The sequence below is a fragment of the Pristis pectinata genome, chromosome 4, assembly GCF_009764475.1.
Source record: "Pristis pectinata isolate sPriPec2 chromosome 4, sPriPec2.1.pri, whole genome shotgun sequence".
Taxonomy (NCBI): Eukaryota; Metazoa; Chordata; class Chondrichthyes; order Rhinopristiformes; family Pristidae; genus Pristis; species Pristis pectinata.
The window spans coordinates 5,164,064-5,191,615 of NC_067408.1; the positions used below are offsets into that span (position 1 = coordinate 5,164,064).

At 44.1% G+C, this 27,552-nt stretch overlaps 1 protein-coding gene across 1 annotated transcript in view; it reads left to right on the forward strand.

Moving 5' to 3' along the window:
- Positions 1–2,654: 2,654 nt before the first annotated feature.
- Positions 2,655–27,552, forward strand: part of zmat2 (zinc finger, matrin-type 2) — a 38,041-nt gene continuing 13,143 nt past the window's right edge. Inside the window, exons 1-4 of the mRNA XM_052013937.1 lie at positions 2,655–2,782; positions 17,461–17,554; positions 22,074–22,197; positions 24,907–24,980. Of these exons, the coding sequence (XP_051869897.1) occupies positions 2,765–2,782; positions 17,461–17,554; positions 22,074–22,197; positions 24,907–24,980 (310 nt within the window). The 5' untranslated portion in view covers positions 2,655–2,764. The remainder of the gene's footprint in view (positions 2,783–17,460; positions 17,555–22,073; positions 22,198–24,906; positions 24,981–27,552) is intronic.

Genomic DNA, 27,552 nt, shown 5'->3' on the forward strand with positions numbered 1-27,552 from the left:
CAGGGTAAAACAATAACAGAATATTGTGTCACAGCTACAGAGCAAGCGGATTGCAGGTAGACAATAAGGTGCAAGGTCACAAGGTAGATTGTGAGGTCAAGAGTCCATCTCATCGTATAAGGGAACCATTCAATAGTCTTATAACAGCGGGGTAGAAGCTGTCCTTGAGCCTGGTGGTACGTGCCCTCAGGCTCCTGTATCTTCTGCCCGGTGGGAGAGGGGAGAAGAGAGAATGACCTGGGTAGGTGGGGTCTTCCACTGTCAATGCCAGCATTTAGTCCATTCCTGCTTGCCCAGCTCCAGTTGTGCTTTTGGAGTTTGCTACAACTGAGTGTCTTGCCAAATCATTCAGGAGTCTGCCATGTAGGGCCTCAACCCAGAACCTCGACTGTCCATTTCCCTCTACAGATGCTGCCTGACCCCGCTGAGTTCCTCCAGCATCTTGTTTGTTGCTCCAGATTGCAGCGTCTGCAGTCTCTTGTGTCTCCACGTTTTGCTGGACGTCTGGCCACACAGGCAGACTGATCAGGTTGGTGGGTTTTCCAATGAATTGGGAGCAGGGCTGGGCTGAGCAACCCCTTCATCCTGTGTATGACTCCATGATGCACACTTTGCCTGGCTAAACTGTGGCTGTCTGTCCCACATCCTTGAACTGTCCAATGTTTGGATGTTGTCATATTTCACACAGCTTCAGGCAGGAATTACTTTGACACTTACCACACTTGCATACTAGAGTCTTTCTGCTATCAGACGTGGTCGATAATTGTATGGATGGTGAACTGGAAATCTGGGAAAATGGCTGTGGAATAACTGATAAATCAAACTTGCCGGATGAGGCACTAGGGCTACAGCGCCAGCGGCCCGGGTTCAATTCCCGCCGCTGTCTCTAAGGAGTTTGTACACACTCCCCGTGTCTGCGTGGGCTTCCTCCGGGTGCTCCGGTTTCCTCCCACATTCTAAAGACGTACGGGTTAGGAGTTGTGGGTATGCGATGTTGGCGCCAGAAGCGTGGCGACACTTGCGGGCTGCCCCCAGCACATTCTCAGTAACACAAAGCATTTTACTGTGTGTTTCGATGTACATGTGACTAATAAATAAATATCTTGGTCTGGAACTATGTATCACAAAGGAAGCAAGAAAGATAGAATATATATTTCAAGTCCAGTCAAGTTTATTGTCATGTGTACAAATACAGTGAGGTACAGGTACAATGAAAAACTTGCTAGCAGTGGCATCACGGGCACGTAGGAACAGACAACACACAGAACATAAATTATACCATACAGTGAAGAAATAGTCTGCAACAGCAAGACCTTCAAAGAAAAACAAAAGTTACGGTTGAGTTTGTTGTGATATGTACAAATACATGTATGTGCAGGGGTATGAAAAAAATTACAGTAGCAGGCACAATTCAAGACAAGACCATAGTAGTGCAACACAATCGAATACAAATGCATGATACTTAAACATAAGTTTGGCAATGGTTGGTAGACCAGCCAGTGTTCACCTCTATTAAATATAGGAATGAGTCTTGGAGACCTATTGGCGATAAGAGTGGGTGGAACTAGTGTCTAATAATATGTAAATATAGAACGTTACAGTACACCCACGATGTTGTGCTGACATTTTATCCTGCTCTAAGATCTGTCTAACCCTTCCCTCCCACATAGCCCATCATTTCTCTATCATTCATGTGCCTATCTAAGACTCTCCTAAATGTCCCTAATGTATCTGCCCCCACAACCTCTACCGGCAGTGCGTTCCACACACCCACCACTCTCTGTAAAAATCTTACCTCTGACATCCCCCTTATACCTTCGTCCATTCACCTTAACATTATGTCCCCTCGTGTTAGCCATTGTCACCCTGGGAAAAAGTCTCTGACTGTCCACTCGACCTATGCCTCTTATCATCTTGTATTCCTCTATCAAGTCACCTCTCATCCTCCTCCTCTCCAAAGAGAAAAGCCCGAGCTCACTCAACCTATCCTCATAAGACACGCTCTCCAATCCACGCAGCATCCTGGTAAATCTCCTCTGCACTCTCTCTAAAGCTTCCACATCCTTCCTATAATGAGGCAACCAGAACTGAACACACTAAGGTTTTTATTATTGTAACATGTACTGAGGTATGGTGAAATACTGTTTAGCATGCCATCCATACAGATCATTTAATTGAGATGGTGCAAGATAAAACAGATTGCAGAATAAAGTGTTAAGAGTTGCAGAGAAAGTGCCATGCAGACAAAGTGCAAAGATAGATTGTGAGCTCAAGGGTTCACCTTATCCTCAGGGCAAAGGAATGGAGGAGGAGGAAAGGGACAAATTAGGATCAGGCTTCCATGGAGCATAAATAACTTTTGGGGGGGAAATGGCTTGTTTCTGCGAAAGGCCATTGACCACTCACTGCCTGCCCTGAAATATTTCCAGCATCCACAGTGAGTTCGTTCCATGACCGCCTGCTGTCTCTGGGTGCATTTGGACCGCCTTGTGTTGGAGGCGCTATGTAAATGCAAGCTGCTGTCGGAGAGGCGGCTGAGCTTTGATTGACAGCCGGGTTGAGCCTGGAGCCCAGGAGCCGGTCCTCCCGCTCCTGCAGGCGGCGCTGCAGCCAGCCCCCCGTTCCCCGGGGGCGACAGGCCGGCCGCAGGGAGACTCTTGTCTCCGCCGGGCGGGGGAAGCCGGCTTTACGGCAGGAGGGCGGGAGCGGCGCGACGGTTTTGCGGCCGGTCGGTGGCGGCGGGGGGGGGGGAGACGGAGCCAGGATGGCGTCGGGGAGCGGGGTGAGTGTGTGAGGGAGGGCGGGCGGCGGCGGCGGCGGCGGGTCCGGGGCCGGGGCACCGGCCACAACCGGCGGCGGGGACAGGCAGCGAGTAGCTGGGGCGGTCATTGGGGAGGGGTCACAGGGAGGGTATGTGGGGCATTGAGGGGGAGGGGAGGGTGTGGGGCATTGAGGGGGAGGAGGTGTAGGTCATGGAGGGGAGGGTGTGGGGCATTGAGGGGGAGGGGAGGGTGTGGGGCATTGAGGGGAGGGGAGGGTGTGGGGCATTGAGGGGAGGGGAGGGTGTGGGGCATTTAGGGGGAGGAGGTGTAGGTCATTGAGGGGGAGGGGAGGGCGTGGGGCATTTAGGGGAGGAGGTGTAGGTCATTGAGGGGAGGGTGTGGGGCATTTAGGGGAGGAGGTGTAGGTCATTGAGGGGAGGGGAGGGTGTGGGGCATTTTAGGGGGAGGAGGTGTAGGTCATTGAGGGGAGGGAAGGGTGTGGGGCATTTAGGGGAGGGGGTGCGGTGAGGTGTATTTAGGGGAAGGGGCAGGGGTCACGGGGTTTAGGGCAAACAGGAAAGAGTTGAGGGTCACGGTGGGTTGTGAGGGGTTACACGGAAGGGTTGAGGGGCACATACGGAGGGGATAGGGCTCGGAGGTCACAGGGAGGGTGGTTTAGGGCAAACAGGAAGGGGCAGGATGAAGGGTTATAAGGAGGGGTTGGGGCAAATATGGAGGGGGCAGGGGTGAGGGCTGACGGGGGGTTCAGGACACGGCAAGAAGAAGGGGGCAGGTGGGTTAGTGGGGCATTGAGGGAACAGGGAGGGGAGCAGTGCAGTGAGGAGGAGGTGATCTTGGGGTAATGGGCGGGAGGAAAGGAAGGTATGAGGAGCACTAGGGGAAGGGAAGGTATATGGAGAGAGAGAGAGAGAGGATTGGTATTATATAGAGAGAGGGCAATAACCCTTTCCCTGTAACAGGGCAATAATGGTAGGAGCAAAATCTTGTAACTCTGCACACCTCTCGTCAATTCTCCTCTTAGCCTCCTTATTTGCAAGGAGACCAACCCCAGCCTAACTCTGTAGTTAGTTTTGGTAATCTTCTAAAGTGTGGTGGCCAGAACTGGTTCCCCCAGGTCTGACGATGACTTGCTTCCAGTCAAGATCTGAGGTGGCTGAAGACCCCATCTTTCCTTGCAACATAGAAGGAGGCTATATTGCCCACTGAGTCCATGCCGGCCCACAGAGCAATCCCATTCCCCCACTAGTTTACTCTCCAACCTGTTGTCTCACGTTCCCATCAACCACCCCACCCCAGGATTCTGCCACTCATCTGCACACTAGGGGCAATTTATGGTGGCCATTCAACCTACCAACTTGCACGTCTTTGGGATGTGGGAAGAAAACCCACACAATCGCGGGGAGAACATGCAAACTCCGCGTGGACAGCACTAGAGATCAGAATCGAACCCAGGTCACTGGAACTGCAAGGCAGCAGCACTACTAGCTGTGCCACTGTAGTCCTACATGGGATCCACGGATTCTGCCCCAGGCAGAGAGCTGATATTTGATGGGAGTGGTTAGGTTGGGATGTTGTTCTCTCTTCCTGCAAGGATGTTGCCTGGATTGGGGAGCATGCCTTACGAAAACAGGTTGAGTGAACTCTGCCTTTTCTCCTTGGAGCGACGGAGGATGAGGGGTGACCTGATAGAGGTGTATAAGATGATGAGAGGCATTGATCGTGTGGATAGTCAGAGGCTTTTCCCCAGGACTGAAATGGTTGCCACAAGAGGACACAGGTTTAAGGTGCTGGGGAGTAGGTATAGAGGAGATGTCAGGGGTAAGTTTTTTTACTCAGAGAGTGGTGAGTGCGTGGAATGGGCTGCTGGCAACGGTGATGGAGGTTGATACGATAGGGTCTTTTAAGAGACTTTTGGATAGGTGCATGGAGCTTAAAAAAATGGGTTAGAGGGCTATGGGTTCAGCACAACTTTGTGGTTCGAAGGGCCTGTATGTGCTGTAGATTTTCTATGTTTCTATGTGTGTGGCCTTCATGTGCTCCTGTTGTAGAACCAAAGTTGTCAATGACTTTCTGGATGCTGCTGCTCCATTTTGAAAACTCATGGGCCTGTGATTCGCATGAGTTTGTCAAAATGTTTTTTTTCTAAAAAGACTCTGAGAAAGCCCTTGCAGCATTTTTTCTGTCGTCCTAGAAGCCTCTGCATGAGTGTTTTTGTTTTGGGAAATCTGGTGTTGGACATGTACAGAGACTCGGTGGGGACGTTGGGATCGGAGAGGACAGTGAGATTGACTTGCCTGTCCTGCCAGTTGAATTGCAAGTTTTTGTAGCAACAGCATTGGCATCATTTCTCCAGTGCTTTGAAGTGTCTGCTGTATGTTGCTTCTGACTCTACAAGAGGGTGGCTGTCACCACTGCCACAGTAGAACATGAGCTTCTTACTGGATTTGAGGTTTTGATCCCTGAAAATTCTTTTCACATCAAAGTACGTGCTGAATTTTGTTACTGATTCTGCATTTGCTGGCTCGGTAGTGTAGCGGTTAGCGTAACGCTATTACAGTGCCAGCGACCCGGGTTCAATTCCGGCCGGTGTCTGTAAGGAGTTTGTACGTTCTCTCTGTGTCTGCGTGGGTTTCCTCCGGGTGCTCCGGTTTCCTCCCACATTCCAAAGACGTATGGGTTAGGAAGTTGTGGGCATGCTATGTTGGCGCTAGAAGCATGGCGACGCTTGCGGGCTGCCCCCAGAACATTCTATGCAAAAGACGTATTTCACTGTGTGTTTCGATGTACATGTGACTAATAAAGATATCTTAGTTCACAAGGTATGGAAAGTAATATGTGTTTTCAAATGTTTTTACTTGGACCTTAATTGTTGGGAGTTAATTCTTTTGCAGCAGGGGCAGGTTGGTAGAAGGTCTTTATCTTGTAAGGCCCTTCCTGTTCATATGCTTCAGGGAAGGAGTCTGTGATTACTTGAAGCTCGATCTTCAAGTCTGCATGTACACAAGTTGCCTATGTTCTGGAATGTCTGAGCTGATCTTGTTTCTGGACTGGAGGTGTTAAAGCTTGTCCTACATACCAACCAGCTTGTAGCTGGAGTGGAGTTAAAGACGAGGTGTGGTATTGCAGTGAGGAAGTTTGAGAAGAATGTTAGTGATGGCAGGACTTTGCTTGTCCCCAGTCTGCACTGGGTTTGGGTTTATAGTGGACCCTTTGGTGGACCCTTTGGTTAGGATCCATGGTATTGATTTATTATTGTCATGTGTAGAGTGTGCAGAGCAAATTTACAAGGATGCTGCCAGGACTTGAGGAACTGAGTTATAGGGAAAGGTTGAATAGGTTAGGACTTTATTTCCTGCAGCGCAGGAGAACGAGGGGAGATCTTACAGAGGTATACAAAACTATGAGATGAGATAAGCTATCTTTATTAGTCACATGTACATTGAAAACACACAGTGAAATACATCTTTTTGCATAGAGTGTTCTGGGGGGCAGCCCGCAAGTGTCGCCATGCTTCTGGTGCCAACATAGCATGCCCACAACTTCCTAACCTGTACGTCTTTTGGAATGTGGGAGGAAACCGGAGCACCCGGAGGAAACCCACGCAGACACGGGGAGAATGTACAAACTCCTTACAGACAGTGGCTGGAATTGAACCCAGGTCATTGGCGCTGTGAAGTATTACGCTAACCACTACACTACATTGATAGGGTAAATGCATGCTGGCTTTTTCCCCTAAGGTTGGGTGAGACTAGAACTGGAGGACATAGGTTTAAGATGAAAGGTGAAATATATAAGGGGAATCTGAGGGGGAACTTCTTCACTCAGAGGGTGGTGCGAGTGCAGAACGAGCTGCCAGCGGAAGTGGTGGATGCAGGTTCAATTGTAACATTTAAGAGAAATTTAGATAGGTACATGGATGGGAGGGAGTTGGAGGGATATGGTCTGGGTGCAGGTAGATGGGACTAGGCAGATGATCAGATCAGCATGGACTAGATGGGCTGAAGGGCCTGTTTCTATAGTGCACTATGATTCTATATACTGAGAAAAAGTGAAAAGCTTTTGTTTTGTATCTAAACCAGACAGATCACGCCATACAGAAATACATCAAGGTAGTAAAAAGTAAACAGAATGCAGAATCTAGTGTTGTAGTTACAGAGAGAGTGCAGTGCAGGTAGAGAAATAAAGTGCCATGATGAGGTAGATTCGGAGATCAAGAGTTCATCTTCTAGTGTGCATCTGTCTATTGCCAGTTCTGTTGAAATGTCATTAAAACCAAAATATTAACTCTCCCGCAAATGCTGCCTGACCTGCTGAGTATCGTCAGTATCTTCTGATTTTATTTCATATTTCCAGCATCTGCAGTTTTTTGCAGTAATTACTTGAAATTACTAGATTTATCCTTTTGTCTCTGGATAAGTATGTCACATTTCCCACTTTCCCGTAGTCTGTCATCTCCCCTATATCTGGGAAAGATTCTGACAATTTCTCTTATCTTTACGGCCATTTCCCTTTGCAACTTAGGATGCAAACCATCTGAACCAGGTGACTTTTCTACTCTAAGTACAGTCAACCTTTCTGGCACATCCAATTTTCACCAAATCCATTAACTCTCACACTAATCTCCACTCTGTCAACATTTTGCCAGCATCACTTTCCTTCGCAAACTCCCATTTATTGAGTATTCTCGACTTGTTTTGCCTTGCCTTGCTGCTCTAGAACATACATTGTCAATTTTACCCCAATAGGTCTTACTGAGGAAGTAAAGGGTTAAGAAACTGTGACTGACTGTATCTATACATATAGCTGATGGAAAAATAACTTGCAAGCAAGAGCAGGCAAGCTACTGACTCAAGCTAGGTGATAATTGCTGTGTCCGGGACCCTGGTGGCAGGCCAATATACTAGACGATAAGGGTGTTGGGTGTAATAAACGGACTGGAGGAAGCTTGTTTTAAACAATGAGGGTGATACCTGTCTTTGAATCTCTTGATTATAACTCAATTATGTTGGACAATAGGTGCGATGTCTGTCTTTGGTTCTGTTGAGGCCTGACCGAAACTCGTGGAGCCGAATTCATTAAGTGTGCATGACAATATCTGTATAAATTACTGTCTGCTGCTTTGGTCTGCGGAGACCTCTGATAAAGACTCTTAATGAGAGTTTGAGGAGAATTCTCCCGTAGTATACTGCTAATAAACGCGCTTTATCGAGTCAACCTTGTGGCAGTGTTACTTTGCAGCGGACAGAAGTGGGAACTCAAAATTGGGACAACACTACCCCTTCTCTTAATACCTGCATTTCATATGACATAAAAGGAGGCCATTTGGCCAATTATGTCCATGCTGGCTTTCAACTCCATTGCGTCAATCTCATTCACCTGTTTACTATTTATATTCTAATAAGAATTTGGGTTCCCTTTATATTAACTGCCTTTATCTTTTCGTATTAGTGTCATACAGCATGGAAACAGGCCCTTCAGCCCAACTCGTCCATGCTGACTAATGTCCATCTGAGCTAGTCCCATTTGCCTGAGTTTGGCCTATATCCCTCTAAACCTTTCCTGTCCACATACCTGTCCAAACGTCTTTTAAATGTTGTTAATGTACCTGCCTCAACACTTTGTCTGGCACCTCGTTCCATATACGAACCACCCTCTGCGTGAAGAAATTGCCCCTCGGGTCTCTTTTAAACCTTTCCCCTCTCACCTTAAACCTATGCCCTCTAGTTTTAGACTCTCCTACCCTGGGAGGTCAACTCTTTGCCAGATGTCTTTTTCTCTTCACATCTTCTCAACTGTGTAACAGTATTTAGTCCAGTTCTCGATTGAAAAATTCACTTGATATCGATATGTTTCACCATATTCTCTGTCTCTCTCATCACCCTCAGGGATCTTGGTTTCCCTACCTTGCACTCTTGTGGGGAATCTATGTAGCCTGTGTCTGAAACCTCTCCTTCATTGTTCTATTGCAATTGTTCCTGTCAATTTAGTTCAATTTTACCCTGGTTATATTCCTTCTCGTATCATTGTTAGCCCTCTTGTAATTTAGAAGCTCTATTTTCAGTCACTCTTGCCTTTCCCTATCAGCATTGAGATAATGATTTCTAAAAACTTTAAAATACTTTATACAGCATGGTATAAATGCTGCCCGCGCCTCCCAATTACACCCACGTCAACCTACTAACCCGTACGCCTTTGGAATGTGGGAGGAAACCGGAGCACCCGGAGGAAACCCACGCAGACACGGGGAGAACGTACACACTCCTTGCTGACAGCGGCCGGAATTGAACCCTGATCGCTGGCGCCTTAATAGCGTTATGCTAACTGCTACGCTACTGTGCATTTTTAATGATGATCTACTTCTACAACTACTCAGTTCATTTTGCCATCCTCATTCCTATCAGAATCAGATTTATTATCACTGACTTATATGATGTGAAATGTGTTGTTTTGCAGCAGCAGTACAGTGCAAAGGCAGAAAATTACTATAAATTACAAAAATAAATAAATAGTACAGAAAAAAGGAATAATGAGGTAGTGTTCATGGACCGTTCAGAAATCTGATGGCGGAGGGGAAGAAGCTATTCCTGAATCATTGAGTGTGGGTCTTCAGGCTCCTGCACCTCTTCCCCGATAGTAGTAACATGAAGAGGGCATGTCCCAGATGGTGAGGGTCCTTAGTGATGGATGCCGCTTTCTTGAGGCACCGCCTCTTGAAGATGTCCTCAATTGTGGGGAGGGTTGTGCCTGTGATGGAGCTGGCTGAGTCTACAACCCTCTGCAGCCTCTTGTGATCCTGCACGTTGGAGCCTCCATACAAGGCTGTGATGCAACCAGTCAGAATGCTCCCCACCGTACATTTATGGAAGTTTGTAAGAGTGATATACAGAATCCTTTCAAGCTCCTGACGAAGTAGAGCTGCTGGTGTGCCTTCTTCATGATTACATTAATGTGTTGGGACCAGGATAGATCCAGATAGCATCAGATCCAGCACTGTTTATTTCCTAGTTGGGCCAAGTACGTACTAGTCAAGGCAGTTCTGAATGCATTTCAGAGTTTCCTCCCCCTTTTTGTTTAACATTATCCCATTCGATAATTGGGTAATTAAACTCCCCAAGCATTACCAGTCTTGTGCATCTTTGAAATTTACCTGGGGGTTTGCTCCTTCCCTACACTGTTTGGAGAACTGTAGGATAACCCAAGTGCACTCTCCCTTCCCACCTTGGATCAATTTTCCCTGCTTCAATAGATTGTTACACTGTGATATCAATCAGAATGTTGGCTATGGAAGCATCACCCTTTCTTTTGACCCTTCCCGTGTAAAATGCTGCAACACTGAGGGAAGCTGTTTAATTCTTTGCATCTGTGTACCTCTTAAAGATCTTCACTTAGATCCCTTTCCTGCTCTTTCTCCAAAGCCCTGCAGATTTTTCTGTTTCAGATTATTATTGTGTCCGTGTTCAAGTCAAGTTGAGTTTATTGTCAAGTGCACAAGTACGGTGAGGTACAGCTTTAATGAAAAACTTGCTTGCAGCAGGCATGTAGTTCAGGCAACAAACAGAACATAAATTATACCAGAAAGTGAAGAAAAACAAGACACCAGTCCAAAAGAAAATGCAATCAGAAACAAGTCCATGGTAGTGCAAGCGTTGGTCTGCAGTGTTCCGTTGCTGAGGTAGGGTTAGGATTGTGCAGGTCAGTTCAAGAACCTGATGGTTGAAGAAAATTAGCTGTTCCTGAACCTGGTGGTGTGGGACTTCAGGCTTCTGTTCTCTCCCCTTTCAGATAACTCATCCCAGATCGTAGCATTTAAAAAAAAATCTGCATCTTGTTTAGGATCCTTTTGCCAATTAACTCAAATTTTGGATCGAGTTTTTGGAAATTAAAAGTATCAGTGGAAGAGCAAGGTGATCATACTTCAGCTTAGGGATAAGATTTAGCACAGTTATGCAAAAGAATAAGGATGAAATAGGCATAAAAGTTCTAAATTTGGTTTAGACTGATTTTGCTAGTTGGAGAGGTGATTTTGCAGGTGTAGACTGGAGCCAGCTACTTGGTGGTAACTCAGTTTTGGAGCAATGGTGTTTAAGGAGATTCCAGACCTTCAGGGCAAACATATTCCCACCTAAAAACAAAAGGGGTGAGACTTCTAAGTTTCAAGTCCCCTGGGCAAAAAGGTCTAGAGAGGGTAAGGGAAGGCAAAAAATGGAAGCATGTTAGCTATTGAGAGCATCACACTGAACAGAGCCCAGAAGAACATGGGGTGTGTTGGGATTAAGTCAAGAGGGAAGTTAGGAAAGCAACGAGAGGGCGTGAAAGAAAATCAGGTGTATGAAGAGCAAGAGGATAACCAAGGAAAGAGTAAGATCTACCAGACACCAAAAAAAAGGGTAACCTGTGTCTGGGTAGGGGTTGTTACGGAATACGTTGCAGCTGAATTTATAGAAGGTAGAATAATGCCAATGTAACTCAGTATGTGTGTAAAATTAAAAGGTTTAGCATCTTTCTAGGTAGATAAGTCACCAGATAGAGATTAACCATATATACCCATCCATTAAAGGAAGCAAAGAAAGGAATTGCACAGGCACTGGCCATTATTTTTGAATCGTCTCTGGCCATAGGGGTAGTGAAAGGGGATTAAAGGATCTCTTTTACTGGTATTTGAAAAGGGAGGCTGGGATAAACCCTGTAATTACAGGCCAATTATTTCAACCTGTGGTGGGCACACTGTTGGAATCAGTTTTGAGGGACTGTGTAAACCTTCCTTCAGGAAGAATTTGGGTTAATGAAGGAAAGCATGGATTTCTAATGGGAAGGTCATAGCTTGACAGAACTTTTGAAAAGTTAACAAGTAGAATTGGTAAGGGCAATGCATCTGATGTTGCACCACGGAATTCAGCAATTTTGGTCTCCTTACTGAAAAACAGTAAAGAGAGTACAGAGCGGATTCATCAGACTGGTTCCTGGGATGGTGGGTCTGTAACATGAGATGTTGAGCAGCTTCTATTCACTACAGTTTTGAAGAAGAAAGGGTGACCTCATTGAAATGCTTTAAATTGTTAGAGGGCTCAACAAGGTAAATACTGGGAGGATGTTTCCCTTGGTTTAGGAGTCTAGAGCTAGGGTCAAACTAAAAATAAGAGAGTCGTAGAATAATACAGCATGGAAACAGGCCCTTCGGCTCAACTCATCCATACCGACCATGCTGCCCACCAAGCTAGTCCCACTTGTTCACCTTTGGTCCATATTTCCTCTAACCTTGTCCTATCCATGTACTTATCCAAATGTCTTTTAAATGTTGTTATTGTACCTGCCTCAACCATTTCCTCTGGCAGCTCATTCCATATACGCACCACCCTCTGTGTGAAGAAGTTGCCCCTCAGGTCCCTTTTAAATCCTCTCAATCCTATGCCCTCTAGTTTTTAGTTCCCCTTCTCTGGGAAAAGACTGTGTGCATTCATCCTATCTATACCCCTCATGATTTTTTTTTTACACCTCTATAAGGTCACCCCCTCATTCTCCTACATTTCAAGGAATAAAGACCTAGCCTACCCAACCTCTCCCTATTACTCAGGCCCTCGAGTGTGGCAACATCCCCGTAAATCTCCTCTGCACTCTTTCCAGTTTAATGCTGCCTTTCTTATAAACAGGGCGACCAAAATTGTGCACAGTACTCCAAGTGCGGTCTCACCGACGCCTTGTACAATTGCAACGTGAGAGGTCAACGTAGAGGTCACATAGGATTGAAATGAGAAGTGTCTTCACTCAGACGGTAGTGAATCTTGGGAATTCTCGACCCAAAGGGCTATGTAGTCTCAGCCATTAATTACATTTTAAAACTTTAAGATTTCTGGATATTAGAGAAGTCAAGGATATTGCAAGAAAATGGTATTGAGGTACAAGATTAGCCATGATTTTGTTGAATGGCCTGCTATTCCTATCACTACTTTCTTGTGTTAAGCAAGGTTTTTTGATAAGATTCTGCTTGACAGACTGGTAAAATATGTAAAGATCCTGGGGAAAATGACGAACTGGATCCAAAATTGACTCTGGTAGGAAGGATAGTGCAATGATTGGCAGGTGATTTTGTGACTGGAAGGATGTTTCACAAGGCTTGGCCCCTTGCATTTTGTAAAATATTTTAATGATTTCTTTCTCCTACATTTAAAGATTTTTGCAGACATTATAAAACTTGACAGGCAGGAGGAACAGTTTAGACTGCAGGAAGATAGAGATGGTCTTGTCATTTGTGCAGGAAAGTAGCAAATGGATTTTAATCCAGAGAAATTTGAGATATTTCATTTCGGGAGGTAAAATAAGGTGTGAGGGATATATAACTGGGAAGATACTGTGGAGGAGCAGAGGGACCTTGTGGTGTATGTTCAACTCATCATTAAAAGTAGCAGGAACGATCAATAAGGTGACATGAGATGCTGGAGTCTCCAGTCCTGATGAAGGGTTTAGACCCGAAATGTCAACTGTTTATTTCCCTCCAAGGATGCTGCCTGACCTGCTGAGTTCCTCCAGCATTTTGTGTGTGTTGCTCCGAATCAATAAGGTGGTTGAAAAGGCTTAGAGGATGCTTTCCTTTATTTGCCAGGGCATAGGGATATAAGGGGGAGTAGGTTATACTAATCAGGCAACATCTGTGGAAGGAGAAATGATTAATATTTCAGATTGGAGAGCCTTTGTCAGAACTGGAAAAGAGATAAAAGAGGGTAATTCTAAATTGCAGTGAAGGTGGCAGGAGGATTAGGTAGGACAAAGAGAATATCTGTGAGAAGGTGAGACCAGGTCAAATGGATTAATGGGGCAATTAGAGGGTGGAAGGAGATACTCGCACAACTGTTAAGTAGTATATAGATGAGCACTTAAATTGCCAAGGCATAGAGGCTGTGGACCAAGTACTGGTGAATCAGGTTAATGTTGGTGAGTAATTGAGGTTGGCATGGAAATGGTGGACTGAACAGCCTGGTTTTTTGCTGTGCGGTTCTGACTGTTTGACTGTAACTATACAGCACTAGTTAGAGGACAGTTTGAGTACGATGTATAGTTCTGGTCACTGCATTACAGGAAATTACATTAGTGTGCAGAAGAGATTTAAAAGGATGTTGGTAGTACAGGGAGAGGTTGAATAGGACTAGGGATGTTTCCCTTGCAACAGAGGCTAAGAGGATACATAACTGGGATTTATAAAATTACAAGGGGCCTGAGGCGGAGTAAATCTGAAATAAATACCATGTGCAGTATCTGTGGAGAGAGAAAAACGGAATCAGTGTGTCAGTTTTATCAGAACGGTCATCAATCTGAAATGTTATCTTTGTTTCTCTCTCTCCATGGAACCTGCCTGACTTAGTGAGTATTTACAGCATTGTTCTGCCTTCCCTTAACATTCTCTGCTCTCAGAACAATCTCAGCTTCTACCTCCCCACGTAACAAGTCCTTTAGTCCTGGGTATCATACTGGAACACCGTCTTCATTTTTCTTTATTAGTTATTAACCATTGCTATCAATGTTACTTAATAGTGGCTACAGGTAAGATGCCCAACTGACTTTCCACACTCTTGCGTTGCCTGGGGGCCAAGTCTAACAGAACACAGTTGCAGTCCCATGTAAAGTGAACCAAATGCGCAGCCTACTCAATTATAACCAAATTCATGTACGTGCCACTGGTGATGAACATTGTGTATTAATGTAATGCCTTCAACATAGAAAAGCTTCCCAAGCTACTTCACAGGAATGTTATCAACAAATTTGGCACCAAGCCCCCAGCTATTTGGGTGAATGATCAAACAATCATTCGATGTTTCAAGGGAATGGAAGCAGCAAAAAAAATCTCATTTTGGAGAGGGATGTCCTGCCAGTTTTTTTTCCACTGAGTGTGCAGTGGTTAATATTGCCTCTGAGTGCGAGCCTGAATCAAAATAAATTCCTTTTCTACAATGTAGTATTCACTTGATCTGCGTTCTTACCACTCCCTCTCTCTCTAGCATGGCTCATTTGGTAGCACCCTTGCCTATTAAGGAGAATAATGTGGTTTCTAGAAATAGAAACAGAAAATACTATAAATACTCAACCGGTCAGGCAGCATCTGTGGAGAGAGAATCTTTTATAAGTATTTAGGGTAGATGGCTCTTTATTATCAGGACTAGATAAGGTCAGAAACTAAACTTGTTTTAAGTTACAGAGGAGGGAGAGGGATGGGGAGAATAAAGAGAATATCTGTGGAGGGACGGAGACCACGAGAGACTGAGCAATCCAAATGGTGGTGATGCTAGCTGAAGGAGGGTGGTGCGGGCTGAATAATCACAGCCCATCTGTCCATAGGAACTGCACTTGGAAGATGAATGACGGCAGAAGAGAAGAAAAGGCAATGTTGGAACTGTGAGATACAAAACTCTGCAGTTGCTCGAAATGAAAGGGAATTCTGGAAAAAAAATCCAGACACAAGAGAGACTGCAGATCCTGGAAATCTGGAACAACACACAAAAAGTGCTGGAGGAACTCGGGTCAGGCAGCATTAATGGAGGGAAATGAACAGTCGGTGTTTTGGGCTGAGACCCTTCAGCAGTTCTGTGGAAGGGTCTCGGCCCGAAACGTCGACTGTTCATTTCCCTCCATAGACGCTGCCTGACCCGCTGAGTTCCTCCAGCATGTGCTTTGGAAATATCCATCTGGTCAGGTAGCATTAGTAGAGAGAGAGAAATGAAGTTAACATTACAGGTTGATGATTGTCTATCACGGTGTGCAGCTAGTAGACCTGCTGCCCCACAGTTCCAGCAGCCCGGGTTCAATCCTGACCTCGGGTGCTGTCTGTGTGGAGTTTGTATGTTCTCTCTGTGAATCCATGGGTTTCCCCTGGGTGCTTCAATTTCCTTCCCCATCCTAGAGACATGCAGGTTGGTTAGTTAATTGGCCACCGTAACTTATCCCCAGGGTGTAGATGAGTCATGGGTTATCAAGAGGCAGATGGGAATGTTGGGAGAATAAAATGGGATTAGTGTAAATGAGTGCTTGATGCTTAGTGTGGTCTTCTTGTGCCGAAGGTCCTGCTTCCTTGCTGTATCTCTCTATGACTCTAAACTTGCCAGTTCTGATGCAAACCGGAAATGCTGGTTGTCTGAAATGTTGAATTCAATGTTTAATCCTGAGGGTTTTAACCTGCTTGTTCAGAAAGTGAGATGTTGTTCGTGAGCTTGTGATGGGCTTCTTTGGAACAGTTTGAGGGCAAAGACAGAAGTCGGAGTGGGAATGGGATGGAGAATTAAAGTGACAGGCAACTGGAAACTCAGGATCAACCTTGCAAATTGAAAAGCTGTTCCTCCAGCTCTTTATGCACAGCCCACTCAATTATAACATAAAGGGAAAAGCAATAACAGAATCCAGAAGAAAGTGTTACAGTTACAGAGAAAGTGCAGTGCAGGCAGACAATAAGGTGCAAGGACCATGATGAGGTAGATGGTGAGGTCAAGAATCAACGTACAAGAGGTCCATTCACGAGTCTTATAACAGCGGGATAGAAGCTGTCCTTGAGCCTGGTGGTATGTGTTTTCAAGCTTTTGTATCTTCTACCCAATGGAAAGGCGGAGAAGAGAGAATGACCCAGGTGGGAGATGTCCTTGATAATGTTGATTGCTTTTCTAAGGCATCGAGAAATGTAGACAAATGTAGAGTCCATGGAGGGGCAGCTGGTTTTCATGATAGACTAGGCTGTGTCCACAACAACTTCTTGAGGTCTTGGGCAGAACAGTTGCCATATCAAGCTGTGATGCATCCAGATAGGTTGCTTTCATCTGTAAACAAAAAAAGAAATTGCTGAGGGTCAATGGGGACTTGCCGAATTTCCTTAGGTGGTGGAGCGGTTGAGGTTCAAATTCCACTCCAGACACACAATCCTGGCTGATACTTCAGTGCAGTGCTGCATTTGGATAAGATGTCAAATCCAGGGCCCATTGGCACCCTTGGCTAGATGTAAGAGATCCCATGACATTATCCAAAAGAAGAACAGTTGAGATCCCCTTGAATCCTGGCCAATATTTTTCTCTAAATTAAAAACACTAAACTATTAGCTCATCCTTGCAGGCATGTTTCCTGCTGTGTTTCTAACACTGCTGAGGTGAACACACTTCAAATGTACTACTTGTGCAGCATTTCAGCAAGATCCAGGGTGTGAAAGGCCATACGTACAAATTATTTTAAGAACTTGAGCACCTAACCTAGGCAGAGGGAGTGTTGCAATGCCAGAGCTGCAACTTTTAGTTAAACTGAGACCCCCGCATGCTTTGTCTTGTGGACGTGGTGTCAGTACAGGTAAGTTCATCCTGGTATCCTGGCCCAACATTTGTCCCACCTCCAACACCAGCAGGTAGGTGAACTGGTTGTGCCATTGCCATTTATGAGAGCTTGCTGTGTGCAAATTGGCTTCCATATCTCCCATATTACAGCAAGTATTACATTCAAAATAGAAGTTAAAATTTAAAATAGTACATAATTGAAGTTGAAGAACTTTGGTGCCACCTGAGGCTGAAGATTGAGCTTCATCTTGCATGCTCACTTGGAGGTACCCTTGTGGAGACACAGGTTGTATCTATGGGCAAAAGCTGCCTTTTTCACTGTTTTGATAACCTCCCACTGTCCCAATGCAGTTTCTACGTTTAATCCAGCTGTCTTCACCCTGCAGATGAAAAGCATGGACTTCCGTAAGAAGTGGGACAAGGATGAGTACGAAAAGTTGGCACAGAAACGGTTGCAGGAAGAAAGGGAGAAGCGAGATGGTGAGTAGATGTCGCGGAGCAGACAATTCGGCTTCCCTGAAATAAAGTAGCCTGGGTTTTCTATCTGCTGCTTTAAGGCTGGCACCGACCCTTTTGCTTTTTGATGGTTTAAAGCTTATTGGAGGCAGGTTGCAATGAGTGCTGCACATGTTGCTCTGTAAGGAGTTCACACATTTCATTTTTTGTTTATTATTTGTTTAGGAACAAGACTCTTTTAAGTGGGGTGGCCCAGCAGTATGATTGAATTGCACTGTTTAAATTTTTAAAGCCAGAACTAATGTGTTTTACTTTTTGCATCAGGGATGTTGTATAATCATTCTGTCACCTTAGTACAAATGGTTTAGTTTGTAGCATTGCTGCTGTTTGGCAATGAAATTTGACTGACCCTTAACCCAGCAGGTTGGAACTTCAGGATACCGTTATTAACAAGTACATTCCAACCATTCGTACTGGAAAGGGATAGCGGGCACCATTAAGAAGTTAGTCATCCTCTTCAGGAGTGTTAGTCTGAGGGAGGAATGCCCGTAATCTGTGCTGAATTTGGGGTTCTAGGCAGGCAGGCTGAAGGATTTAATCTGGTGCAATTCTGCTGCTTCCATCGTGGAACTGCACTCTTAATACCTTGCCATCCTGTTAAGAGACTTCAGCATATTTTACAACGTGAATAGCTGGTACCTGAGCTGCGTTTGTTTTCTCATGCTGATACCATTTGTGGTGTCCTATGGCTATCCTGTTGAACTTGACGTGGACTTGGTGGATTTAGTGAAGAGCTGGTCTCTGCAGCTTACTGCTGTAGCAAGTGGCATATTTACCCGTGAAACTTTTAAGACATTCCAACATCTTGAACATTGTTTTCCTCTATTTACTTTCTCAGACTTTCAGACACGGTCCCAATTTTTTTTATTCCCCAGTTTCTTCATTAAGAAGTTTGGACCACACAGCCTCACAGGCAATGTAACGTTTGTTGGCTCATAATGAATGACTGCAGGGCGTGGGATAACGTGGGCTTGAAGTGGGTGTGGACAAGGTGTGCAAAGCAGTGCTCTGCAACCTCCCCCGAAGCAAACCGTTCAATGATTGAATGGGAAGTGAAAGCTTACTGCGAAGGCAAAACTGCATTTTAATGATTGACGGCTGAGGGCCTGGGTCTTGTGAAAATTGAAGAGGCTGGGAAAGTGTGACAGAGAATTTTAAAATAGGATCATTACTCAATGCATGCCAGGGTACAGGGGAAGGCATAGATGTTGATGAGATAATGCAGCAAAGGAATATGACAGGATATAATGTAAAGCAAGAATTAAAACTCAGTCAGTGAACACTAGTTAGGAATTATTCTCAAGTAATTATTTTGTAAATCAATATCCATGTGGGTCCTTATCAGAGATAATGATTTGGAGCAGGTATATGTTCAATATTTCCAGGTTTGATCTGTGAGATCAGGTGAGGCATCAGTGGATTTGCTGCGTTTGGTTTCAATGAACCTTTTACTGGGCAGCAGAGGAAAATTGGTTTAGTGTTCCTGCTTCAATTGTTAATTTGGTAACGTGGGAGAGCATGTGTACACCCCAAGGAGGACAGATCAAGATTTTGGATCCATGTAGTTTGGAGGGTTGTCGTGACATGTTGCCATGAATGTAGCTCAGAGGTAACAAAGTCTATTTTTTGAAGTTTGCATTTAATTCCCTTAATGAAGTGAAGCCTCACCAGTTCTGCCATTCTCTTTAACACTTTTAAATAGTGCCTTTAATGTAGTGGAGGACGGTACTTCTTCAAGGTATACATAGAATATAGAACAGTACAGCATAGGAACAGGCCCTTCGGCCCACAATGTCTGTCTCAACCATGATGCCAAATCAAACTAATCCCATCTGCCTGCACATGCTCCCTATCCCTTCATTCCCTTCACGTTCATGTGTTTGTCTAAATGCCTCTTGAACGCCACTATCGTGTCTGTTTCCACCACCACCCCTGCCTGTGTGTTCCAGGCACCTACCACTCTCTGTGTGGGGGAATAAAAACTTGCCCTGCCCATCTCCCTTAAACTCTTCCCCCTTTCACCTTAATTTTCCTTTAATTCTTGCTTTACATTATATCCTGTCATATTCCTTTGCTGCATTATCTCATCAACATCTATACCTTCCCCTGTACCCTGGCATGCATCGAGTAATGATCCTATTTTGAAATTCTCTGTCACACTTTGACATTTCTGCCTAAGAAAAGAGACTCTTGACTATCTAATCAAAGTAAATCTGATATTAAACTAAGGAGATGTTAGAACAGCTGATCAAAGCTGCGTCAAAAGCTTCAAGGGATTTCTTAAAGATATTCGAGAAGTAGAGAGAAGAGGAGGTTTGGGGAGGAAATCCAGAGGCTTGGCAGATGAAAGCATGCTCACCAACAGAAGAGCTATTTAAGTTTGGTGATATAGTTTCCCATTGTGGCAGAGAACAGATGAAAGTGCAGGTTTAACTTGAGTAGAGGTTGTCCCCAGGTAATGGCAGGGTTCTGTTCCTGTGAACTGTTCGTAACCTGGACAGTTCGCCAGTTGGAAATTTGGCTATGAGCTTAGTTCCCACGGCAGAAATGTCTCCAGACCCGCAGCAGCCGGAAAATCTGTCCTGCCGGTCTCCCAAGTGCTCGTTCGTATGTACGGGCATAAGTCGGCGGTTTGTAACCTGGGGAAAACCTGCACACAAATTTATAAGTATAATCATTTAGAAAGCTATATTGAGGATCTATTCCAAATAAACTTAATTTTTTCCCCATCAATGATCTTTGCTTACAATAGCAGATCATTATTTACTTATTGTGTGATTCCAATCTGCATTTGGTATTGGTTTATTATTGTCACTTGTACCGAGGTACAGTGGAAAAACTTGTCTTACAAACCGATTGTACAGGTCAATTCATTACACAGTGCAGTTACATTGAGTTACTACAGAGTGCATTGATGTAGTACAGGTAAAAACAATAACAGTACAGAGTAAATTGTCACAGCTCAGAGAAAGTGCTGATCAATAAGGTGCAAGGTCACAAGGTAGATCATGAGGTCATAGTCCCATCTCATGGTATAAGGGAACCGTTCAATAGTCTTATCACAGTGGGGTAGAAGCTGTCCTTAAGTCTGGTGGTACGTGCCCTCAGGTTCCTGTATCTTATACCCAATGGAAGAGGAGAGAAGAGAGAATGTCTCGGGTGGGCGGGGTATGTGATTATGCTGGCTGTTTCACCAAGACAACGAGAGGTAAAGACAGAGTCCAAGGAGGGGAGGCTGGTGTCTGTGATGCGCTGGGCTGTGTCCACAACTCTCTGTAGTTTCTTGCGGTCCTGGGCAGAGCAGTTGCCATACTAAGCCATGATACATCCAGATGGGATGCTTTCTATGGTGCATCTGTAAAAGTTGGTGAGAGTCAAAGGGGACGAACCAAATTTCTTTAGCCTCCTGAGGAAGTAGAGGCGCTGGTGAGCTTTCTTGGCCATGGCATCTACGTGATTTGACCTGGACAGGTTGTTGGGGATGTTTACTCCCTGGAACTTGAAGCTCTCAACCCTCTCGACCTCAGCACCATTGATGTAGACAGGTGCATGTATACCTGTCTATACTAAAAGTAACAGCACCTGGTCTATAACTGAAGGAGGAGCCTTGTTTAATAATTTGGCTGTAAAATTTGCAGCAAAGAATGATTTGAATGGTTCTATGGATGAGGGGTTTCAGTTATGTGAGGAGATTGGAGAAGCTGGAACTTAGACGAGCAAAGGTGAGAAGGTTAAAGGGAGATTGAATGGAGGTGCTGAAAAATATGAGAGGTTTTAGTAGGTAGATGGGCATCGACTGATTGCATTGGTAGAACGGTCAATAACCAATGCAGACAAATTTAAGATACTAATATGACCTGTAACCTAGTAGTTAAAGGGCACTAATTTTCAAACTGTAGAGGCAACAAAGGGCTGCAGATGATGGAACCTGATAGGAAAGGAAGGTGCAGCATGGAATCAAGTGAGGGAGGTGGGGAGGGCAAATGGGAACAGTGGGGGGAGGGGACCCAGTGGGAGGGGTGTGTGGGTGATGGCCAGATGGAGTAGGTGGGGGAGGGGAAACAAACAGAGTGATGGAGGGCTGAGGAGGGGTGTAGGACGAACTGGGTAGATCAGGAGGAGAGAGAAAAGGGACAGAGGTCAGCTTACCTGAAATTGGAGAATTCAATGTTCATGCCACTGTCATCAAATTGATTTGCAGTTCCTTAATTTTCATTTTGAAGCTCAGATTTCTTGCATTAGTTCTATGGAAAAATAAATTGAGAGTTATGAAATATCTTTCATTGAAGAATGTTGTGTATGTTTTTTAAGAATTCACTTTTTAAAAATAATGCACATCTTTCACATTAAGAAATTTATATTGAATGGGAAGGCGGGATGTGTATTTCCTTTACCGTAAAAGGAGCCGTTCCTAATCCTACCAGTTTTATTGTATTCCAAGTTATATTTGCACCTTATTTTACACCTTGATGCTTTTGTCTAGCAAAGCCTCCAGTACCAATTAAGCGGGAGCTGCTGCGTCACAGAGATTATAAAGTGGATTTGGAATCAAAATTGGGAAAAACGATTGTTATCACAAAGACAACTCCCCAGTCTGAAATGGGAGGGTGAGTGCTGAGTTTCTTTCTATCCGGTTTCTTTTTGTCGCTCTCCTCTTCCACACGTTTTCTCTACCCAGGTCAATCACTTGTCAACCAGTGGCAGCCTGCCCTATATCACTCCCAGTTTGACATAGTGATCATCTAGGGCTAGTGCTGACTCACTTGCAATGTTCCCTGTTGTAGTTGTTGTTTTATTGATGATATAATTTATAAAATGAAAACTAGAATAAGTTCCACATTGGCTCAGGTTCATTATTGGCCCTATGAATAACACTCTCACCTCCAAATAAGAAGTTTGTGGTTCAAATCGGTAATTGGTTTATTATTGTCACATGTACCAAGATACAGTCAAAAACTTTGTTTTGCATGCCATCCATACAGATCATTCCAAAACATAAGTATACTGAGGTAGTATAAAGGGAAAAGCAATAACAGAATGCAGAATATAGTGTTACAGTTAACGTTACAGAGAAAATACAATGCAGGTAGACAAATAAAGTGCAAGGGCCACAATGAGGTAGATTGAGAGATCAAGAATTCATTTTTATCGTAGGAAAGGTCTGTTCAAGAGTCTTATAACAGCAGGATAGAAGCTGTTCTTGAGCCTGGTGGTATGTGTTCTCAAACTTCTGTATCTTCACCCTGATGGGAGGGTGGAGACGAGACAATGACCAGGTGGGAGGGGTCTTTGATTATGTTGGCTTCTTTCCTGAGGCAGCAGGAAGTGTAGACAGAGTCAATGGAGGGGAGACTGGTTTTCGTGATGGACTGAGCTGTGTCCACAACTCCCTGCAGTTCCCCATTCTAGAGTCCTGAGATGGCTGTTAAATTAATCAATGGTGGCCTGATATAAATTGTAATAGATTGATCATGTGAGTCTGCAGTCTGCATTAGAGTGGGAGAAAATTACCCTAACACATCATGGGAAGTCTAGTTAAATCTAAAATTGAGGACAAAGTGCATTCAGAGAAATTTGAGTTGATTGGAGAGAACCAATATGAATTTGTGTAAGGTCTAACAGAATTAATTGATTCTTTTTTGGCCTGAAGTAGTCAGAGGAATTATCAATCTCTGGAATGTACTGTAATTTCGAGAAGATATTTCATAAAGTTCCACATATCAGGCAGGGTTATTTAAAATTGCAGCGCATAGGATCAAAGCCACATTAGTGACTTGATTGGGTTCAATCAAAGGGGTAGAAGTAATGATTGAATACTTGAATGGTAAGGAATTCGATTGTTGGTGTCCTACTAGGATCAATGCTGTGGCCTCGACCATTCCATGTTAATGCCTTGGACGTATGTCTTGCTGTTGTACTTCTGATGGTGCAGTCATAGGTGGGACAGTAAGTAATGTAGATGGGTATGTAAAATTACACAAGGGCCTTGATAGATTGAGTTTGTATATTGATTTGGATGAGAGGGGGTTTATTTCAGGATTGGGCATCACTAGCAACGTCAGTGCTTATTGCCTGCCCCTATTTGCCCTTGAACTGAGTTGGCTTGCTCGGTCACTTCAATTGACATTGGTGGATCTGGAATCAGATGTAGGCTGGACTGGTAAGGACTGCAGATTTCCTCCCACGAAGAATTTTGAGAACCAGATTTTTAAAATGAAAATTGGCTGGTTTTATCAACATAATTACTCATTTTTTAAAAAATTCCAGATCGTTAAAATGGTTACAAAATCGTTACAGGCATCTCACCTTAGAAAGGATCTGTTGATATTATGAGTTCAGTAGAAAACTGGACTCCAAGGGCTAGATTATGAAGAGAGATTACAGAAACATGATTTGTACTTTCTGGGATATAAAAGTTTAACATGTGGTTTGATTACTGGAATTTTGAAACAAAATGAGAGAGTAGATGGGAAATTTCTTCCTATATACATAAAGTCCAGAGCAAGGGGTGAGTAACCTGAAATCACAGGTGGCCTTTTCAGAAGAGAAGTTGGGAAATATTTCATAAAGGGTGATAGAACTATTGCCGAAAAAGTAGATTTTAACTACATTATACTTTTAAATATGAGATTGATTTTTTTTTGGCTATCAAATGGAGCCAAGGCAGGTGAATGGAGTAAAGATCTAGAGATATAGTCACACAGGATATAAACAGGCACTTCGGCCTACTGAATTTGTGCTGACCAGCAAGCACCCATTTGCACGAATCCTACGCTAATCCTGCAGATTACAAATAATTCATGCTCTTATAATAGGATCATTCACGGTCCTATACTATGGTGAAACAGATCTCCGCTTCCAGTGGATTAAAGGCGATAAATCTGAAGCACTTCAGTGAAAGGGTGATCCTTTCCCATGCTTGTTTTTTCTCTGTAGAATTACTGAAACGTATGGCATGCAGGATAAAGAAAGAGCACTGCTGACTGGTCCCATTTCCTAGTTCTTGGTCCATAGCCTTGTTGGTTATGACACATCAAGTGCTCACCTGAGTACTTATTTAAAATTGTAATGAGGGTTTCTGCTTCCACCACCATCTCAAGTAATACCAAACCCTGAGGGTGAAAAAGTTTTCCTGTACCTACTCTGGGTCTCTTAGTCACTAGCCTCTGTGCTAGGGGATTAGTTGTTTCCTAATTAACCTGTCCGGGCTTCTCATCATTTTAAACACCTGGATTAAATATCCCCTCTGCTTCCTCCGGTCAAAAAAACCAACCCTAACCTCATGAGACGATTTTCTGTCTGATTTCTCTCGGCAGATATTACTGTAATGTATGTGACTGTGTTGTGAAGGACTCGATCAATTTCCTGGATCACATAAATGGCAAAAAACGTAAGTAACCAGAGTTGTAGTGGGTGGCAGTGCTGAATACAACTCCTCTGGCAAACGTTTTTGTTCAGTGTAACCTGACCGTTACTCAATTGTATAAAATATCATGTGATATAGGGGGCTGCCCAGATGATGCATTGTAAGAAAAAAAGAATATATTCAACTTTATGCAATAGGCTTGATCCAGGAAGATTGGCAACCAGAAGATTGCTATTTTAGATCCTTAGCAAAAGAACAAGATGATCTGGAATGTGCTGTCTGAAGGGGCTTCGATAGTGGATACAATAACTTTCAAAAGTGAATTGCTTAACCACTTAGGTTGGGAAATTTTGCAAACTGTGAAGAAAGGACAGGGGAGTATCACTAATTAAATAGCTCTTTCAAAGGCAATTAGGTGCAGATAGTCTGGATGAGATGAACAATTTCAACTCATTGTGATTCTGTGATCAGCTCATATTGCTATCTTACTGCCCCCTGACTTGAAGTCACTTCAGTAAATTAGAGCTCGGAATCTATCACTATAAGTTAGAAAATGCTTCTACACATAGTAAATGGTAGGGCCCTGGAGGTGTTGTAGACAGAGTGACCTAGGGGTACAGGTACATAGTTCCTTGAAAATGGAGATACGGGTAGACAGGATAGTGAAGAAGGCATACAGCATGCTTACATTCATCGGTCAGGGCACTGAGTGCAAGAATTGGGATGTCGTGTTATGGCTGTACAAGACATTGGTGAGACCACATTTGGAATACCATGCACAGTTCTGGTCGCCCGGGTATAGGAAAGACGTCATTAAGCTAGAAAGGGTGCAGAAAAGGATGCAACTGGGACTGGAGGGCTTCAGCTGTAACGAAAGACTGATTTCTTTCGTTGGACTGTAGGAGGCTGAGGGATGATCTGAAAGGGGTGGTCTAAAATAATGAGGGCCATAGATAAGGTGAATAGTCACACAGATGGTAGATTACATGGATCGAACTGATACAATTACAAAGTTTAAGAGACATTTAGACAGATACTTGGATAGGAAAAGTTTCAAGGGATATGGGCCAAACGCGGGCAAATGGGACTTGGGCAAATAGTCAACTTGGTCAGCATGAACGATCTGTGGAATTTGTTGCCGCGGGTAGCTGTGTTGCTCTCCTTACCACAGAGAAACACTGAGGTGATTTGATAGAAGTGTTCAGTGTTGTAAAGGGTTCAAACAAAGTGATGAGAATAAAGAGAGTGTGTTTCTAGTGGGAGTAGGATCGAAAACTAGAGGACCCAGATCTGAGAGTGGCACATTGGCTAGTAGAGCCACTGCCTCACAGCTCCAGTCCCAGTGACTGAGGTTCAGTCCTGACCTCTGGTGTTGTTTGTGTGGAATTTGCACCTTCTTGTGACCACATGGGTTTCCCCCCGGGCGCTCCGGTTTCCCCCCCCCCCCCCCCCCACGTCCCAAAGACGTGCGGGTTGGTAGGTTAATTGGCCACCAGTGTGGTTGAGTGATAGAATCTGGGATAAATGACGGGAATACATGGAGAACAAAATAGTATAAATGGATGCTTGATGGTTAGCACAGGCTCGAACGGGCAATGGTTCCATGCTGTGGGACTCGGTGACTCCATAGGAAGACACAAGATGAAGCTTCTGTTGTGCCACAGGTAGCTATGATCTGGAATCATAGTGAAAGCAGATTCATTTATGGCGTTCAAAAGGGAATTCATTATATACTTAAAAGCAAATTTGTAAGGCTATAGGGAAAGACCTGAGAAATGGAATTGACTGAATTCCTCTTGACATGAAGCCAGCATGGGATCAATGGGCCAACAGACATCCTTTTGCGTTATAATGACCCTATAATTCACATCGTGGATGACATTGGAGTCAATTCTAGCGAGCTGCTGTGCTACATTTGTCTAACTTTAAATGAAGCTGTCCATCGCTACATGCAGCAAGATCTTGGCATGGGCTGATAAGTAACATAATGGCACAAATATGTTAGGAAATGATAATCTGCAAGTCAGGAGTTACTGATTCCCGAGTTTGAGGGTGGGGGGTGGAATTGTCTTCTGTGAAGAGATTAAGCCGACTAGGCCTTCATGCTCTTGTGTTTTGGAAACGAGAGATGATCTCATTGAAATTCACAACATTCTTACAGGACGTGACAGAGTAGGTGGAGGGATGAAGTTTTCCTTGGTGTATTTGGAACCAGGGGTTATAGTCCCTAAATAAGGAGGTGAAATTTCTTCACCCAGAGGGTGACTGTGGCTACTCAATTACTGGGTATGTTCAGGGTAGAGAGCCATAGATTCAAAGTCGGGTTTATTGTCATATGCACAAGAACATGTGTGCACAGGTGCAATGAAAAACTTAATTGCAGCAGCATCACAGGCATATCGCATCAGATAAGCAGCATTCACAAGACAAACATAAATTATACACAATTTTTACAAGAAAGAACACAATAAGATCAAAACAAAACTAAAGTCCATTTTAGTGCACGGTGATCAAAGTACTTCTTTGTTTCTTGTCTGTTTAAGAGAATTGTTGTAGGAAGGTGGTGCTGTAGCCATGAATGGTGGAGCAGATGCAA